This window comes from Equus przewalskii, chromosome 18, assembly GCF_037783145.1.
Source record: "Equus przewalskii isolate Varuska chromosome 18, EquPr2, whole genome shotgun sequence".
Classification (NCBI taxonomy): Eukaryota; Metazoa; Chordata; class Mammalia; order Perissodactyla; family Equidae; genus Equus; species Equus przewalskii.
The window spans coordinates 26,406,696-26,425,840 of NC_091848.1; the positions used below are offsets into that span (position 1 = coordinate 26,406,696).

The window sequence follows — 19,145 nt, forward strand, 5'->3', positions numbered from 1 at the left end:
ACCTTGGAAAAATAAATCCCAATCTGTCTTTACAGGACAAACATTATCATAATTTCTTATAGTAACACACAGATCTTGGCTGACCAGATGTAGCTGGGCAACATGAGTCAAGGTAAGCTCCTTCACGAAAGTCGGTGTCTTCTCATCACTCTGTGTCCAGGCACCTAACATCACAGATAGTAGGTGTTCAATAAATACCCATATGAATGAATAAGCACCAAGCTTTCAGAAATTAATTCTCGGCCTCTTGGGGCCTAGGCCCTTTAAGTATCAGAAAGGGCAGAGCCAGGAATCCAGCCCAAAAGATTTAAACACCAACCACTGCCACTTCCTCCCTGCGAAAACCAATTGTTCCTCTGGCTTTTAGTGACGTCCATGTGTTCATGTCATGTTTTGTGAGAGGCTGGGTTTCTAGCTCTCACTGCCTGACTTGATATCTTACCCCCTTCCAGCTTTATCCTTTCTCTCCGAGACCCGTGTCCACTGGCAGAGCCCCGACAGAACCAACCCCCAGCAACTCTGACGCAGAGCTTGCCGAGATCCTTCTTGTCCTGGCTCCCGACTGGCAACTAGAAACACTGAATTCTGCCTTGGAATGGTTCAAATGCATCACTGCCCTAATGGAGAGGCCTATTGACGGTTTTGGAAGACCTAGTGCCATCCTCAGCTGCCATCTTGAGAACTCCGCCATCAGCCGCATGGGGGCTCCATGCAGCAAGCACCGCCCAGCGCCCTGCTGCCATCTCCTGGAGGTTGTTGATCCTCTTATGCTCCTCAGATCTTTGGGCCTGCTCTCCTCAACCAGCTCTAACAAGCGCCTGACAGCTTCAGTACACTACCAGACGTAGTTAGCGAACGGAAAGAGTATTGTTTTAATGCAGTGATATGGGACTTAAACAAAAATTCACAGAAAAATGATTAAAATAGTGAGACGAATGACCAGAAAATGAAGTCAATGCCTATTGGCATGCAAAGAAGCTGGAGCCAGGTGGATGAATCTGACCCAAGATCACCCACGAGTAAACGCAGTCAGCATGTGAAAATCTTTCAAAGTTTGAAATTGGTGCCATCAGGCACAGTGAAATACCTATAGTCTCCCTTTGGCGCCCTTTGCTACAGCTCTCTTGGAAAACATACCAAAATATCATCTATTTTCTTCTTCATTGTCAGTAAGTAAATGGCAACATTTCTTTCTAAGGAAACCGAAAAAATTTACATAAGGGGCCACTTTATTCAGCTTGACACCAAAGTTATTTTAGCTTGTAGGTATTAGATGTGTGGAGTAGTTGAGATAACGCCAAAGATATTCATAAAATACATTTAAAAAGAGTTCTGATGATTTTCTCACATCTAAGTTCCAACAAAAGTCAGCATGGAATCAGTAGCAGAGGAAATGAGATGACAGCTGAGCTGGCATCACACACCAATTATACGGGAGGGAGGGGTAGAAATTGGTACAGCCTTTCTGAGGCAATTTGGCCAGAGAAATTAAGAACTTTAAAAATGTGCAAATCATTTGAATCAAAAATTTCACTATGAATCTATCCTGAAAAAAAAACTAGACAGACAAAGATTCCTGAATAAAAAATTTAACTGAAGCTTTGTTTATGATAGCGATCAACTGAGAATAAACTGTCCACAATAAAAGAATGGTTAAACAAATAATGATACACACAATAGGATCATAAGTAGTCATTAGAAGCATGTTTTCTTAAGTCTATTTAATCACATGGGAAAATATCCAAGTTACAACATTAAATGAAAAAAAGGAGAATACAAAGTTGTATGTGCAGTATGATCTAAATTATATGAAAATAATTCCTTGCATAGAAAAAAAAAGACAAGAAGGAAATGCACCAAAATATTAACACTGTTTGTCTCTCAGTGATGAGGTTGTGGATGCATTTTGTTTTCCTGTTTATATGTGGCAGGACGATAGGTGAGACATTAATTGCTCTTTACTACCTGCTTTGGTTTCCTAGCATGAGCGAAACAAGAAAATACCTTGTGCTTTAGAAATTGTCCCCCATGGAAGACCCAGGAACAAAGATACCAAAAGAAATGCTCCAAGTGCAAGACAGAAATGATCAGAAAGGATGAATGAACAGAACTTTTTTTCCTCCCTGCCCCCCCTCAGGATGGCAGTAGAACTACCCCCAGAACAGTGTAGGTGGGAATCCCAGAGCAGAGAAGAGCCCAACCTCACTTCACAGGTAGGGTGAGGGGAAGTGGCGCACGGGTAGCACAGGGAGATGCATCACATCGTGGGGAGAAGCCCCCTCAGTAACAGGGTGGCACCAGAGCCGTGGAGGGGCCCTGGCTGCAGGGGTGTCTAGGCAGACAGGAGGTTGAAGGCAGCTTCATGAAGCCCCCACACCTTGGATGGGCACAGCAGCCAAATTTTCCCAAGCTTAAAGGAAAGGGTAGCCCTTAGCTGAGAGAAGCTTGTGGTCTAGAAAGGGTCCCACAGCTGAGATAAGGGGACCCTTGATCAGAGGGTGCAGGAGGACTGTCTTGCAACAGGTTAGATGGGTCAAGCAGGACATTAGCTCAGAGGTGGACGTGCCAGCTGGATGTGCCTGAGCACCAGCTGAGACAGGTTACCTGGCAGGCAGTGCCAGCCCAGACACTTGCAGCACAAGGCAAAGGTGGGCACCCCTTTCTGCCCTTGACTAAGCTGGTATTTGCATAGGTCACTCCCTGCCCACTTCAGGCTTTCTTCTAACCCCAGCGGGGAGAAGAAGCATAAGGGGCAAATAATCCTAAATGGAACTGGGTTTCAACGGAAGTGTCTGAAAGATCAGGTTGCCCAGAAGTGACTGGATTATATTTTCACAAAACAGGACTCAGAGTCAGAAATTCAATTGTGTTCTAAAAAGTAAAGTGATATTTTATACACCTGAGCTTATGACAGATGAAATATATACTCATGGCATATGATTTTTAGAATTCTCAAATTTTTAGTAATGACCCTGTTTTGTATTTTAAAAGATTATTTAGAAGAAAAGCACAGCATCCACAAAAAGTTGCTCATGAGTCAAGGCCTGGAAGAAAATGGGGCATAAGGCTGATGGGAAGTCACCTTTGATTCTGAGGGTCACCCTGCTAGGTGACCACAGCTTGTTTTGTGTCTCTAAGAGCCAGGACCCCCGTCTCAGAGAGAACCTGGAGTCCTGACACTCCTGAGCCTGTCACTAGGATTCTGTATGAGGGTAAGTGCAGCTGGGAGTAATTATGATAATTGTCCTTACAACTATCTACCTTCTCTGCCCCACCACAGCCCCCTCAACTTCCCTCCCTACCCCCACAAATGAATATTATTGAGCTTCCCTGTAGAAGACCCCCTCTTTTTTTTAAACCAAGTTTTGTTCTCTGAAGCAATATCAAAAAACAGAACAAATCCACCCACACACAATGATGACCTCTAAATATTTGAAGAACACGTTGGTCACCATGTTAAGGCTTCATTGCTCCAGCCTAAACCAAGCCAGGTCATTGTACGATATTTTCCAAGCCCCTCGCTAGCCTGCCCACCCTTCTTAGAGGTCACCCATGGCATTGTCAAGGGCAGTGCCTGGAACCAACACGGTGGCCCCATGATCCCATCAGAAAGACTCACTCTAATTCTGCTATGGCTGCGAAGGGCATTTAGGAGGTATTTGTGTCCCCAGCTGCCCCTGCAGCATGTCGGCCTGCGGTGTGGGGCTCAAACTCAGAGCTTTGCCAAGTGAGTGGCTACTAGACCATGGCTCCCCTCTGCTGTACCTGTGCACTGGCTGGGGGCACAGGGCCACTGGTGCCAATCACAGCCCCCCAGGAGACCCAGGTCAGCGCCGGTCAGTGCAGGGCCTGGTGATAAAGTCTGGAGAAAAGATGACAAGGGAGCAGGGAACCCCACACTGCTCTGTGGGCCATGCTCTCCCTGGCCCTTTGGCAGGAACCCCCTCCTCTCACCCCCATACCCCACTGTAGGCAGAAATATCTCCCTTCCTTCTTATCGCCAAGGATGTTACCCAAGATCTTGACCTCTCCTGCAGCTCTCCCTCCTTACTCTAGAACACGTGTACCTTTGCTATGCTGTAGGCCTTGTCCTTCCTCCAGGGCCCCTCTTGGAGGAGACAATCCTCCCTGACATTAGAGGACTTGATCAAATTGCTGAGTATCCCCCTTTCCCCTCACAGACCCCAGGCCGTGCTCAGATCACAATAGAGGACATTCCCTCTACAGCCAAACCCACAGCACTCCAGGGCCAGCTGTGCTGGCCTCTCCTCTCCTCGGTGCACACCTCGTCCCCTCAGCTGCCTCCTCTCTTTGCTGTTGTGACCACGTTCTGGCTGACGTTGGAGCATCTCCCCCCGCCCCCGCCCCCAGCAGCATTAACTTTGGCAGATTTCTTGGGGACCAGCGATGTCCTAACCTGTTTGTTTTTCCAAGGCTGATGTTTGCAGAGGTCGTTTTGGAACCAGACCAGAAATCATCCCACATCCTTATGCAATTCCTCTGGCGGGCTCCAGCAGATAAAGCCCTCAGCCCCTCCATCAGCCTACCTTTCCCAGCAGAGCACCTGGGTTGGTCCCGAAGCCTCCAGCCACCTGCCCACACCTCTCTGGGGCAGCCATGAAGTCCTTCGTCCTGCTCTTTTGCCTGGCTCAGCTCTGCCACTGCCTCTCTCTCCCAAATGGCCTAAGTCCGGCTTACAGGCAACTGAACTGTGATGACCCCGAAACAGAGCAAGCAGCCCTGTTGGCTGTGGACTACATCAACAGCCACATTCATCAGGGCTACAAGCACGTCTTGAACCAAATTGACAAAGTGCAGGTGTGGGCTCAGGTAAGTGAACCTGCTGTGCATGAGTTGAAAGAACCTGTGCGCGGGGCTCAACTGGGTGTCTCAAAAGATCACATCTCCCAGCACAAATGAAACGGCAGATGGGCATACTCTCTGATTTCTTCCCAGGACTGAGGGAGGGGAAGGGGGAGGACAAGAGTGGAGACAATCCGTGCATAGTCATGGGTCTCAAGGAGGGCGCTGGGTGGGGTGTGGGGGGCTGTGGGGAGGTGTGTAGGAGGAGAAAAGGCTTTGAATGGTATTTGAAGATCCCAGGTAGAAAGTGTGGCTTGCTAGAAAAACGAGGCCCTAAGAGCCTGGATTCCAGTTGCCAAATGGCCACTGACTAGAAACCACTTATCTTTCTTTGCCTCCGTTTCTCTGGATGAAGATTGAGAGTGAATGAAACGAGCATTTGACAATTGCCTACTATGTGCCAAGCCCCCTCACATACATCATCTCCTTAACCCCTCCCACCCCTCGACCTGTGTGGTAGGTATTATCTTTGTCTTACATAAGAGGAAGCCACTGCTCTGACAAATGAGGGCATTCTTTTGCTCAAGGTCACATATTTACTAAGCATTAAGCTGGCGTTTGATTCCAGGCCTGTTCTACACAAGCTGCCTTCCAAAGAGAGGCACCCACATCTCAGAGGGAAGTCTTGGCATGAACAGGATTCACTTCCCCACACACTAGACAGGAAACCAATGCAGTCTGAAGCCAGGGACAATGAAGATCAAGGTGAAAATTATGCCTCGGGGTCGGTGGAGAGTTTTGGACAGGTGGGGAAAAGGCATCTGTCTGCTGCCTATGTTGAAATTAGATTTTATATCTGATGGAGGATAATTCTTTCAGCAAACATTTATTTCAAGCCTTTTGTGAGCAAGAAACAGTGTCAGGTGCTATGGGCGACATTAGGTTGAACCATAAGAAATGGCCATTTTTGCATATTAAAAGCAGTCAGATATGGGCATTTTAACGGTTCAACCTAATACAAAGGTGAGAAGGACATAGTTTGCACCCACAAGTGCAAGTGAGACAAGATATTTGAAATCAGGATTGTCCCAGGTGCATTTTAGGAGTGCTGCAACCAGACCGAAGTACGTCGGTGGTTCAGAGGACTCAGCGATCCCTTCAGGGAAAATCAACCCAACGGGCATGTTTGAAGGAAAGGTAACGAGGGGACACTGCGATTTTCACTAATGGCAGAGCTTGAGAGTTGCTTTCTGGAGACACTCAGAAGTAGCCGGCTCCTATTCACTGCAGCTCTGAGTCTTCAGGAAGTTAAGCACATCTTAACTTGAGCACATCTGCACAGCGTAAAACACAGCTTCCTCCAGGAGAGGAGATTCGAGGCTTCAGGCACGAGTGAGTCAGGCAGAAGGGAAATGAGAGGCAAGCAGAGCTGGGCTGAAAGAAAAACAGGCATACTTGTACCTTCTGGATTTTCTGGGCTTTGAAGGAAGGATACAGAAAGAGGTGAACTGGCAGGAACAACTCCAAGGAGTATACAAGCTCCCTTCTCACCGCCGCCCCGCCCCACCCCACCCCTCCTTCCCGTCTATACTGGCGACTTAACTGCTTCCTCAGTGTCAGAGGGAGGCTCGCTCTTCCCTTTGATTTCCAGCAGGGGGCAGCAGAGAGCAGCAACTTGGCATCCTGGCATCTACAAGCCGAAAGACAAAAAGCCAAGGACAACTAGCCCTTTAGGAAGGAAAAGAAAATGCGGAAGTAAGGAAAGTAGATGATGAGAGGGAAGGAAGAAAGAAGTAGAGATAGAAAAGATAAGGAAGTGACAATAAGGTTTGATCCTACACCACCTTCTTGGCTGCTTGACTGGGAAAACCCCAAAGCTGATTTTTTCAAAGCACTGCTTGAAGGGTGGAATTTTATAAATTAAGTAAATATCGACCCTCACTTTTAGCTTCCAGATAAAGCTCAGAGTGATGACTGTGGTCCCATCCACCTGTGCAAGCCCATGCCCTCTTCCTCCTCGTGAACACAATTTAGCACTTGCCCAGTCCGCTGAGGAAGACCAGAGAAGCCCTGGTCATTTCCTGTCCACTGGCCAGGCCAGAGCTAGGTGGAGTTGCAGACGTCCAGCAGGAATGACTTTTCCCTCACCTCTCCCACAGGGGGTGCGTTCAAGCCCAAGGGGGCTCACAATTTGGTCCACTCAACAGGATCAGGGGAACAGGCTGCTCACCTCTTCATTCTGTCTCCACAACAGCCCACGGGAGAGTCGTTTAAGCTTGAAATAGACACGCTGGAAACCACCTGCCATGCACTGGACCCCACGCCCTTGGCAAACTGCTCCGTGAGGCAGCTGACCCAGCACGTGAGTGCCCCTCTTAGGGTGCCCCAGCCAGTTCCACAGTGGTTCTGCAAAAAGCCGGCCCATTTTATCCAGCTTCCCAGACTGCCCTCATGACAAGCCAGTGTGCAGCTTCTAAAACTGCCATTTAATGCCACCTTCTGTGGGACTGATTTTTACAACGGTTCAACCTGCTTGCTGTAGCCCTCCCCGAAACCAGAGAGTGTAACCTTTCAGTGTCACCCAGTGAAGGGGCTCACCTTGGACAACCGTGCCTGAGGGACCCAGCCCTCCTCCGGGGCCCTCACTCTGGGTTTCTTTCTTCAGGCTGTGGAAGGAGACTGTGACGTCCGACTGCTCAAACAGAACGGCCAGTTTTCCGTGTCGTTTGTAAAATGTAAATCCAGCCCAGGTAGAGATGATTATTATCATTCTTATTTTTACCTTGTAGAGAGAGTGAGGAGGAAACCGGAATTATTTTCAAGATAAGTAGTTCTAGCCGCTTTGTTGGTGAGGAAAAGGAGAGGCCGAATTAACTGGGTTTGGGGATTTTGAAACTGTTTTTTAAGTCGTTCTCATTGGAGATGAAAATTGCCCCTTGATGAGAGGGGACTCCTGCAGAAACGTCGGCGTGACAGGAGCTCCCTGAAGGTTTAGTCAGAAGCCATTTGGAGCATGTCTTAGCCCTTTCTAAAGAAGCTGAGCTGGAGCGAATGCCCTGGAGAATTACAACCCGGATCCTGGTTTTTTCTTTCTGAGCGCAGACTCGGCCGAGGACGTGCGCAAGGTGTGCCTAGACTGCCCCCTGCTGGCCCCGCTTAACGACACCAGGGTGGTGCACGCCGTGGAGGCTGCGCTGGCCGCCTTCAACGCTCAGAATAATGGCTCCTATTTTCAGCTTGTGGAAATTTCTCGGGCTCAACTTGTGGTAAGACTGAGCCCTTTGGACAGATTGGGCAGTTCGGTGGCCCTTCGGGAATGTACGTGGTGAAGCAGGGGTGATGGACAGAGCAGGTGCAGAAGCAGGAGGGGGAGGACAAGGAAGGTGGTGGGAGAAAAGGGATTGAAAGGGCCCTGAGGGGTATGAGGACCCGGAGTGTCATGAGGACCCAAAGAACCCCCAGGGTCTCCTCCATGCTGAGTCACTCTTAACCTTACACATTCCGCCAGTTCTAGTTAACACCGGGGCTGCGTTCAGCTGGTGTGGGCGCCCAAATTTTCCGGAAGGGCTTATTGTAAATTCACGGGTCTCTGCGTCTTTCTCACCCATCACCACTGCACATCTGTAGCACTCTCATCATTGAGTCTTATAAAGGCACGAGCCTACTTACAGAGCCTGCTGACACAGATAAGCACACCCGGGATCCTAAAATGCCTTTCGAATCACTGAAAAAAATCTCATTGTACTGTGGATAGTTCCGCACGGTTGAATGCAACAGAATTCTAATATTTAAGAAAACTGGTATTCCCGATACCAGTCATGGCACACTTGGAAATGCGTCGTATAGGTGATAATTGTATTAACCGGATGGAATATGTGATTCTCAGAACACCCGCACCCCAGACTACACCAAATAACAGGTATTTTATCACTGGAGGTGTCCATATGCCCCAGGTGTCCATATGCCCTAGAAGAAAGAAAAGCACAAGTATCTTCCATACTTTAACTTATATTTTTCATTTGAGTCTGCTCTATACAATAAGTGGGAGAGGTAGTCATCTCTCTACTTCCCCACCCTGTCTAGGAGTAAGCCGAACCTTGGGTCTCAAAGTGCAGCCCCACAAGGGGAGGCTGGGGGAAGGCAGGGTTCCCACTCAGGTCAGTGTAATGTCAGCCCTCTGGGTTCCTGCTTCCTGTTTGAAAACTCACCTCTGCCCTGAATGATGGGCGCTGGCTACCTGCACCTCCTTCAGGAAGGACCCCACGCTGACCTCTCTATAAAGCACTTCAGTTCACAACGCCGCAATAACGGCCGTGTGTAAGCCATTGGCCTGCTTCCTGGCTGCACAGTGTGGTCTAGGTGAATGGTGCTCCCTGGAGTGTGCAAGTGCAAGGCCGTGGCCCTCGCTACCTCCCTCCAGCTCCTCCCTCCCTGCCTTTTTCATGCTAAATCGTGTTGCCTCACGAACATTTTCGTTTGTTCTCATCAGCCTCTTCCAGTTTCCGTCCATGTGGAGTTTGCAGTAGCTGCCACTGACTGTGTTGCTAAAGAGGTCATAGACCCAGCCAAGTGCAACCTGCTGGCGGAAAAGGTGAGCGGGCCAGGCCCTGGGGACAGCAAAGCTGGTCATAGAGCACACTTCCGTAGACCAAGTTAGTGTCTTGGGGCTGCGGAAAAGAGATAACAGTGCAAAATACCCACTCCCTGTGAGGATGGGTCATGCCAGGCCTTCCTCGGGGGTGTCACCATCCCCCCCCCCCTTAAAAGCTGTCGCCAAATCCTCTCGCCCACTGGAGGCCCCTGGAGTTAGGAGAAAGACAGAGGCTGCTTCCTAGTTAAACCAGTCATGCCCAGCTGCTGGGAGTGTGAAGTGTAGAATTTCTAGATATACCTCTGATGCGAAATCTTTCAAGCCCTTGAGCCAGTAATGTTCACTTCCAGGAATTTAAAGAGAACATCAGAGATGTTTGACAGAAACATATCTACAAAGATTTATTATAGATACAAAATGACCCCAAAAAGATCTGAATGTCCAACAACTGCAAGTCATTGACTAAAATATGGCACATTGGTAAACAGAAAATTATGCAGACACTAAAAGTTATGCCTTCAAAGAATAATGAACGATATAAGAAAATGCTGTCGTATTATATAGTAAATGAAAAACATAGGCTGCAAAATAGTATAGACACAATATCTCAATTTATAAATGTCACCATAGTGTTTAAAAAGAAGAAAGAAATACATGGATGTTAGTGGAAGTTCTCCTGGGTCACCAGCATTTCTGGGATTGTGGGTGATTCTCCCAGTCTCACAGCATTTCTGTATTTTCTACATTCTATGTGGAGGTATGTGTTGTATATATTCTATAAGCAGAAACTGTAAACTTTAGGAAGAAGGTATTTTTTTAAAAAAACGGAATTAGGAATTTGAGGTTTTTTTCTTTGACATATTGGCGTATCGGTGAAACTGAGGGAGAAATCTACTTTTTTGAACCAGTTCAAATAATTCCTCCCTTTTTGTGGACAGCAATATGGCTTCTGTAAGGCGACACTCACAGAGAAGGTTGGTGGGGAAGATGTTGCTGTGACCTGCACGGTGTTCCAAACACAGGTAACGGCGCCATGGGTATTCTCGCCCTCACCTTCAGAATACATTTATGCAGTGCATTAGTAACCACAGGGCATTTGCTGCCCTGTCCTTCTGAATCCCACAGTATAAACAGCACTGGAGTATGTGGACTCATCCACGAATGGAAGGACTATTTCAGCCATGCCTTCTCCTGCCACAAACTAGTGACTACAGGGCAGAACCACCCTAATGTGTAGTTGACAAAGCCAGCTTTTCATTTGTGGGAGGTGGGAGTGGTTTTCTGAGTTCCAGAGACCATGTGGCCAGATCTGCCTGGCATCTCCCGGTGGCTGCAGGTATAGATGACCAAGAGGATGACACTGCTGGTGAAGGTTAGCCATAAGATGGGGTGCTTTTGTTCATAGGTTGTGTGTGTGAGTCCACCATCCTCAGGAGAATTGATGAGAAACGGGGCCAGTTACCCCAGCCCTGTAGCTCTGATGACAATCCTTTGCATCTAGGTGGTTCTTTTTTGCCAGATTCCTTGCAAATAAAAGTTATTACTGGGAGCAAGTTGGGTGGGGTTCCACCCAGAAGCATGGGTGTCCTTGTCTGGGAGAAGAAATATAGCTAACCTAAGGAAATGGGCCTTTCTCCAGCCCGTGGTCCTGCTGCCCCAGCCAGACGGCCCTGATGTGGGGGTGCCCGGCCCTGTGGCAGACGCAGTTACGCCTGCACCTTCTCCAGCTGACCTGCCTGTAGCTTCCCTGGTGGTGGGACCTGTGGTGGTGGCAGCTTCCCAGCTCCCCCCGCCAGTGCACCGGGCACACTATGACCTACGCCACGCCTTTGCGGGTGTGGGCTCAGGGGAGTCCGCCTCAGGAGAAGCATTCCACGTGGAGAAGCCACCCAAGGTGGCACATCCTAACACTGCTGCTGCCGCCGGTCCAGTGGTCCGCCCTTGCCCGGGGAGAATCAGATACTTCAAGATCTAGGTGAAGGTCAGAGATGAGAAGGTTTGGCACAGAGAACACAGCCACCGTTTTGTCCACGTCTGGGTGTGGTGGGGGCCCTGTCTGCTGACAAAGCAAGTTCTCCACGTGGTCTTGATTAATAGCAAGTCTTGACTCCCAAGTTCTCTTCGTTCTTCAGAGGATGGAAGCAGAGCGGGCGATGGTTATGTTTGCCAGCAACTTGATTGTCCTTGTTTTGATGCTAAGCAGCCACCACTGTATTCTCTGCCTTCTTTTGACCTCACGAAAACAATTAGAACTATGACTTTCAGAGGTGCTCTTGCCAAGCTTATATGTGCTTGTTAATCAAAGTGCCTGAAGGACCTTCCTTAATAAAGAAGGTTCTGAGCTGAAATGTGGTCCTGATTATTACGCACTTCATCCACACTCACATGAGTGGTCTGTCTTCCCAACAACCACACCACAAGCGTCCCTAAGCAAAATCAAAGTAAAAATAGAAACAAAATAGAACAAAACTCTGCTCTATTACTACTGCTCATGACCCATACGATGTCCCCATTTCCTTAGGAGAAAATAATTCTTTTCATTTCATAAGGGACGGAAAATATTAATAAAGGAGGACAAAATGCCTGAACTTTGTACAGACAAACCCACTATTGGTTTTCCCCAATACCCAGGTAAGGAGAGATTGGTAACACGGGAACCTCACTTTAATTATATCTATTCATTATTTATGTTTAAAATAACTGTTGATTGTACTATAGACACTTCATTTTATATTGAAGGGTTGGTCTTTCTAGCTAGTCCATTTTAAGGCCTTACGTTAAAGCTCTAGTTTATAGTATGAATAGAGGAGGAATATCTAGACAGGTAAATCCAGTGGACGTTTGTAGACAGCATTCAAGTGTTCAGATAGCATAAAGGAAGAAACATTTTTTATTATAGAATAGTGCCTAGACTATTTCAATTTTGGTCTACTAGCACTGGGTTGTTCTGAGCAACCCATCACTTAAGAGGGGTCCTTTCGGATGGAATTTTAAAGGAGTAGAACTAGTAACCCGTTGAGTGGCTTCGCTTGAACCAAGTAGATTGAATCAAGCATTGACACTCATCACTCTTTTTTTGTTTTGTTTTTATTTGAGTTCGTAATAGTTTACATCATTGTGAAATTTCAGCTGTACGTTATTTCTTGTCTGTCACCACGTAGGTGCTCCCCTTCACCCGCTGTGTCCACATCCCAACCCTCTTCCCCTCATAACCACTCAAATATTTTCTTTGTCCGTATGCTTGTTTATATTCCACATACAAGTGAAATCATCTGGTGTCTCTCTCAGTCTGGCTTATTTTGCTTAGCATAATTCCCTCCAGGTCCATCCATGTTGTTGCAAATGGGATGATTTTGTCTTTTTCTCTGGCTGAGTAGTGTTTCACTGTACAAATATACCACATCTTCTTTATCCAATCATCGGTCGACAGGCACTTGGATTGTTTCTATGTCTTGGCTATTGTGAATAGTGATGCAATGAACATAGGGGTGCATATCTTACTTTGGACTGTTGATTTCAAGTTGTTTGGGTCGATACCCAGTAGTGGGATATCTGGGTCTTATGGTAGTTCTATTTTTAGTTTTTTGAGGAATCTCCATACTGTTTTCCATAATAGCTGCACCAGTTTGCATTCCCACCAGCGACACTCATCGCTCTTGTCTAGAGGTTTTGCCAGTATTCCAGTAACCAGAGGAATGGCAAGGAAAATGGGCAAACCACTAGGTATCTCAGAAGTCAAGGAAGATGAGGTATGGTCAGCTGGGCTAAATGCTGCAGAAAGAGCAATGAGAATGAGGACCGAGAAAAGGCCGTGGGGTTAGCTGACTGACTTGGAGGTCATGGTGACCTCTGGCAGATGCATTTTCAATAGAAGGATGAGTAGAAAGGCCTGGTTGCAGAGGGTTGACTGGTGGTCTATGATAAGGAAGCGGAGGGGCGCATGTATTCCCTCTTTGAAGCGGTTTGATGGTGAAGGATAGGAGAGAGAGGATGTAATCTAAAAGAATAACTGGGTGGAGGGAAAATTTCTTTTTCAGGAAAGAAGAGTCTTGAATGTATTTAGGGCAAAGGATAGGAAGAGATGGAAGAAAAAAGAAAGAAAGGAGATGATGGGGCAGGGTTGCAGGGAAGATATTTAATGGAGAGCTGGAAATGGGAGGGTCTGGACAGCTCTGCCAAGGATTCTAGTCCTTCCTTGAGGGAACTTGGAAGAGGATCCTGAAAAGGCACCTTTTACCCAGTACTTTCCACCCTTGTTACACACAGGTGTGTCTGTGAGGGAGCATGGGGAGTGTTAGTCAGTGTGCTTTCCATGGCAGATGGTAGACGCGCAACCCGAAGCAGCTTAAGTAAAAAGGGTAAAGTGCTACCTCTTTGTCTACTGGAAATTCAAATGAATGAGTCTTACCTCAGGCACAGCTGGACCTAGGGGTTCAAAAGATGTCATCCCTCTCTCTCTGTGTCCCATTCTGTCTCTCTCTTCATCTCCCAACAATGCCCGCCTTCAGTCTCAGCCACATGGCCACTGGCAGTCTACGTCAGCCTTAGTGCCTAAGCCCCAAGAAAGAGAGAAAGACCATTCAAGAAGAGCCAAGAGAGGACCTATTCCGGGGAAGAGCAGGCAGAGAGGCCTTGAGGCAGGAAATCAGTGGATATGGCCAAGGATGAGAAAGGAAGCTGGAATGAAGCAAGTTAGAGGAGAAGGAGAGCTGTAGAAGATGAGGTTGAAGAAGTGGATGGGGCCAGGTCATAAACAGCCTTGAGGTTCCCGGGGGAGTTAGGATGTAACTCTCAGTGCAGTGGGAAACCACTAAAGGTTCTAGGCAGGTCAGTGACGTGATCCAATTTACATTAAAAGATCACTCAGGCTCCTTGATTCTCAAGCTGGGGATGGGGTCAGATGGGGTAGAGCTATATCATCTTCCCCCCAGAGGGACATTTGGAAGTAACAATTGGAGGCATTTATGTGAGATGCTTCTAGATAGAGGCTAGGGATGCTAACCATTCTGAAATGGACAGAACAGCCCCAACAATGAAGTCCCAACAATGAACAATGATTGATTAATGCCCCAAATGCTAATAGCATTCACGTTGTTAGTTGCTGTAGAGAAAATGGGTTGTAGCTGGGCAAGAGTAGCCACAGGACAGAAAGTGACTAGAGCTTTCTAGGGGAGAGATAGTGTGCCTTAGTCCAAGGTGGTGGACAGCGGATGTGGTAAAACAAGGATATAATTTGCAGGTAGAACTCCTAGGACCTGCTGATGGATTTGATGTGGGCGTGAGAAAGAGAGAGGTGAAGGACAACTCCTGGATTTATGGCTTTGCAAACTGGGTAGATGGTGGTGCCATTAACTGAGGCAGAGGGCACTGGTTCATTTCGTTTGTTTCCTCAACTTCTCTCCTCTCTGTCTTGAAATAGTGCGTTGATTTCTCTCTCAGGCTAACCTATGCCTTGATGTCCTGCCTCTCAAGGAACCAGTGAATCCAACAGACTTGCGTGACCTGGGCCAAGCTGCTTCACATTTCACCTTGCACTTCTCATTGCCCTCATTGTACAAACAGGTGTATACAACAGCCTGGCAAGGCTGTAGCGAGGATTAAGTGACATGCTAGAAGTATAAGCTTGGAAACTTCTAGGTTCTCAGGAAATTCCCTCCCTCTCTGCTGCCTCTTCCTGTCTTCTGAATTTGGTAGCTTCAGAAGATTATGTTCTTCACCTTCTCTTACATGTGTACTCTGCTTGGCAAGTCCATCCTCTCTCATGATTTAAACTCTCAGTCTTACACAGATAACTTCCGACTTTATCGCTCCAGCTCGGGCCTCTTTCTTGACTTCCAACATTGTGTTTCCAAATGTCTCCAGAATCTCCTCATTGAATTCACCTGGAACAGTTTCCTGTGTGATTAATTTCATCTAAGAGATGCATACCTGAAGACTCAGCATTATTCAAAATGTGCATATTCTAGAAAAATTTCTTCCCAAGAATAAACGTAAATTAGGATGAGTTATGGAGCTATTAAATCTACTGCGCTTACAGCACATTTTTGCATTAAGGCTGCTCTGTACTTTCTCAATCTCATCTTTAATATTTTGCAGAGTGCTCTCTCCTAAATTAATAGCATTGCATATGTCTCATTTACTTGCCTTCTTAGTGGCTTTTTAATCACATCTAACTCATGTTCCAAAGTTATTGGATTTCAGGTATGTTTTTTAGTACTTGTAATACCACTATCAATTAACAATATTTGGTGGGTGTTATGATAATACAAATATTTACAACTATAATAACAGTAAATGTTAGAATAATAGAATAGTGATCATCAAAATCACTTATCAAAATTTTGCTGCATGTGCAAAAAAGTGTGGTCCCCATGATGTTGACAAAGGGTGATGGGTAGTTCTCTTCCAAGGGACAGTCATATAGCAATGCTGTAAACAAGGCTTACAATGCACTTGCTTTAAAAATACTTAATCTTTGGCTAATTTTTACAATTTGGGAATTCAAATTTAGAGTGTTATGTGTAAGCTGAGACTTTATTGATATTTTAATATCCCATTATTTAAAATTTTCATGATTCAAAATCATGCAATGTAACTATCACAAAATGTAACTATCTTGTATGTCCAAACCTCAACTGATCCATTTCTTTTCCGAACTGACTCCCATCCCTGTATCTTTCCCATTTGGTTCATAACACTGAGTCACCCCGCAATTAAAATTTCACTCATCACAACCTGAATTCTGTTTTTTTAGTCTTTAAGATTTAAAGGAAGAATATGTAACCTACATGATATATAGCATTTTTAACATTAGTTTCCTAAATAATCATTTTCATAAAATATTGCTGGTGCTGGCATATACTACTCCTCCTACCTCTAGCCCTTTGCCTACCCACCACCTAGACCTGAAAACCCCAGACACTAGGAATATGTGAAATATGATGCTGACTTACTAGTATTCTTATCACCATATACATATATAACATATATACATATATAATTACATAAAATATCCATTCACTAGGTGATGACTCCAACCCTCCCCTCATATGACCTTCCAGAGCCAAGAATGTGCGTGATATTTGTCACAGCATTATTTGAAAGAGCAAAAATTATAACATTAATTTTCTATAATGATTGACTGGCTAACTAAGTTTTGTTACATTCATTCCATGGATTACTATACAGAAACTTTAAATCATGTTACAAAAAAGTAACAATTCATATAGAAAATATTCACAATATATTTTGACATGAAAAGGCACATTTCAAAATGATATGATCCTAATTTTATAAAAGTAATCTACATATCTAGGCATATTCATATATACATACACACAGACATGGAAATTGCAGAGTAACAGGAAGGAAAACACTAAAATATTGATACTGATTATATCTGAGTTATGAAATAACGAGGAATTGTTTTTATTTATTGTATTAATACTTTTCTAATTTCCTAAACTTTCTATAACGCTTATGTATTACTTTTTTAGAAAAAGATTTTTATTTTATTTTGTTTGCTTAGAACAAGGATCAGCAAACTTCTTTTGTAAAGGGCCAGATAGTAAATATTTTTGGCTTCATGGGCCTTACAGTCTCTGTGTCAGCTACTCAACTCTGCTGTTGTAGCAAGAAGCAGCCATACAAAACATAAACACATAGGTGGAGCTGTGTTCCAATAAAACTTTATTTACAAAATTAACAGTGAGCTGCATCTGGCCCTCAGGTTGTAGCTTGCCAAAGTGTCCAAAACAGTGGTAATAAGGATATTAGGAGAAAAATGGTGATCAAAGAGTGGGGCAGTTCCATGTGGATTTGAGTGCTGGTCTCTGGAGTGAGAGTGGTCAAGCAAGAAGGAAGCTAGAGTGATGCCATGGGAATGATGAATTTATCTGAATAATAGCAGGTGACGGTGGAGGGCAGGAGTGTAAGCCAGGAGCTAAAGACATTGTAGCTGAGAGGGAGTGACCAGAAGGTCAGAAGATGGCAGTGACAGGAAGGGAGAGGCTACTGCAGACATGTGCATCCTCAAAGAAACAGGTTTTTATGCAAGCATAGAGGACTAACGTCCTGGAAATGCCAAAGTTACTAAACATAAGCATCCATTCCAAAGTTCTTACAGAGAAGTTGTTTCTGATACTGGCCCTGCTATCAGTTTCCCTACATTAAACCCAACATATATGGGGTTAAAAGCCAAGAACTCATTCCCTGCTTACTCCCTGGCTTCCTGGCACCAGAATCCACTATCCACCATGGAGACAAATGGCCAAGGACAACCACCTGGATTTGTTATCTCCTCCTCCTCCTCTCTTCAAGTAGTCTCAAGGCCAAACACAGGCTGGTGGAAAAGCTCTGACCAGCAAAGCCATATGCTCCCCCTCACGTACCTAAAACCCCAAATAAAAACCCTTACTTTTAGCTTTTTGGGGAGTTTGGGATTTCAGCATTAGCTGCCCTTTCTCGTTGCTCAGTGCTGTGCAATAATAAAATTCCTACTTTCTTCCACTACACCCAGTGTCAGAGATTGGCTTGCTGTGCAATGGGTGAGTGAACTCACTTCAGGTTCGCTATCATTTCTTTGGGGAACACCAGGCTTGAGTTGAGCCCAGGAAAATAACTAACTTAAGAAGGTAGGTAGGGGGGCTGGCCCCGTGGCCGAGTGGTTAAGTTCGCGCGCTCCGCTGCAGACGGCCCAGTGTTTCGTTAGTTCGAATCCTGGGCGCGGACATGGCACTGCTCATCAGACCACGCTGAGGCAGCGTCCCACATGCCACAACTAGAAGAACCCACAACGAAGAATACACAACTATATACCAGGGGGCTTTGGGGAGAAAAAGGAAAAAATGAAATCTTAAAAAAAAAAAAAAAAGAAGGTAGGTAGGCTTATCTACTAAGGAGTCGGAATTTCAGAAGGCACAGCGGAAAGAAACATTTGGGCAAAAGAGGGATTCTTGATGGTATACCAATTTGAGGGAGAGGAAGCAGAGAGCACAGAGATCACATGGATGAGAAAGGATAGACAATAAAAGGGGTTCTATTAGGGGCATGTTGGGCTTGCAAGGATTAGTGTCCAGAATGAGTGGGCAGCAGTCTGCATTGACTGTAGTTTGGTAATTCAAGGTGGTTCGAGAGCAGGCAGTGGAATTAATTAATTGCCAGGCTCTCAATATAGGAAACAACGACAATCTCTGGAGTATGGGAGGCCTTTTCCTAACTAGGTAGCTGCCATCCCCTCTCCTTCCAACCCCATCTCACCCAAAGCCCATACATGTCTATGTTGCCTTAGGTCCTCATTGAGACAAGCCATGGATGTAACTTATTGGGCAATAATGTTTTTATCATCTCTAGTGCAGCCTCCTTTTATTTTCTATAACACATAGTCCTTCTTATTCACTTCACCACCTCTTGATGCATTGTCTGGAGGAGGAATTCAACAAGTAAGGAAGGGAAGAATGACCTCCTAACTGATCTTACCAGCTCCTGCCCCTCCTTCTTCCAGCTATCCCATACTGGGCTGCCGGATGCCCATGCACAAAGCCCAGATTGTGGCCCTCTCCTCCAAAAGGAGGGTTCATATGATCACAGGTCTCCACACTAGGGAGTGCAAACCCCAGGGAATGCACAAGATACATCACTGGCTTGTGGGGAAAAAGTATCTGAAATCTATTTTTCTAGTTTTTAATATTTTACTATATTTACTGGCTGTGTATATTTGAGCATTTGACAGTGATCAAATGACAATGATTTT

General features: G+C 45.7%; 1 protein-coding gene and 1 long non-coding RNA gene across 3 annotated transcripts; one reads left to right on the forward strand and one right to left on the reverse strand.

Moving 5' to 3' along the window:
• The first annotated feature begins 391 nt into the window (after nucleotides 1–391).
• AHSG (alpha 2-HS glycoprotein) lies at nucleotides 392–11,742 on the forward strand. Of its 2 annotated transcripts, none has more exons than XM_070582507.1 (9): nucleotides 392–1,169; nucleotides 3,139–3,212; nucleotides 4,435–4,830; nucleotides 7,058–7,165; nucleotides 7,469–7,553; nucleotides 7,906–8,069; nucleotides 9,293–9,394; nucleotides 10,333–10,416; nucleotides 11,034–11,742. In XM_070582507.1, exons 3-9 carry the CDS (start codon nucleotides 4,618–4,620, stop codon nucleotides 11,367–11,369), a joined length of 1,092 nt encoding a protein of 363 aa, XP_070438608.1. In that variant the 5' UTR covers nucleotides 392–1,169; nucleotides 3,139–3,212; nucleotides 4,435–4,617; the 3' UTR covers nucleotides 11,370–11,742. The 2 variants fall into 2 exon arrangements, with proteins under 2 accessions (XP_070438608.1, XP_008505087.2); XM_008506865.2 differs by having other exon boundaries at nucleotides 398–1,169; nucleotides 2,992–3,212.
• LOC139077013 (uncharacterized) lies at nucleotides 4,549–6,531 on the reverse strand. The gene is made up of 2 exons (XR_011529133.1): nucleotides 6,407–6,531; nucleotides 4,549–6,237 (listed from the first exon to the last, which is right to left on the reverse strand). It is a non-coding gene; the product is annotated as an uncharacterized lncRNA (long non-coding RNA).
• Nucleotides 11,743–19,145: the final 7,403 nt, after the last annotated feature.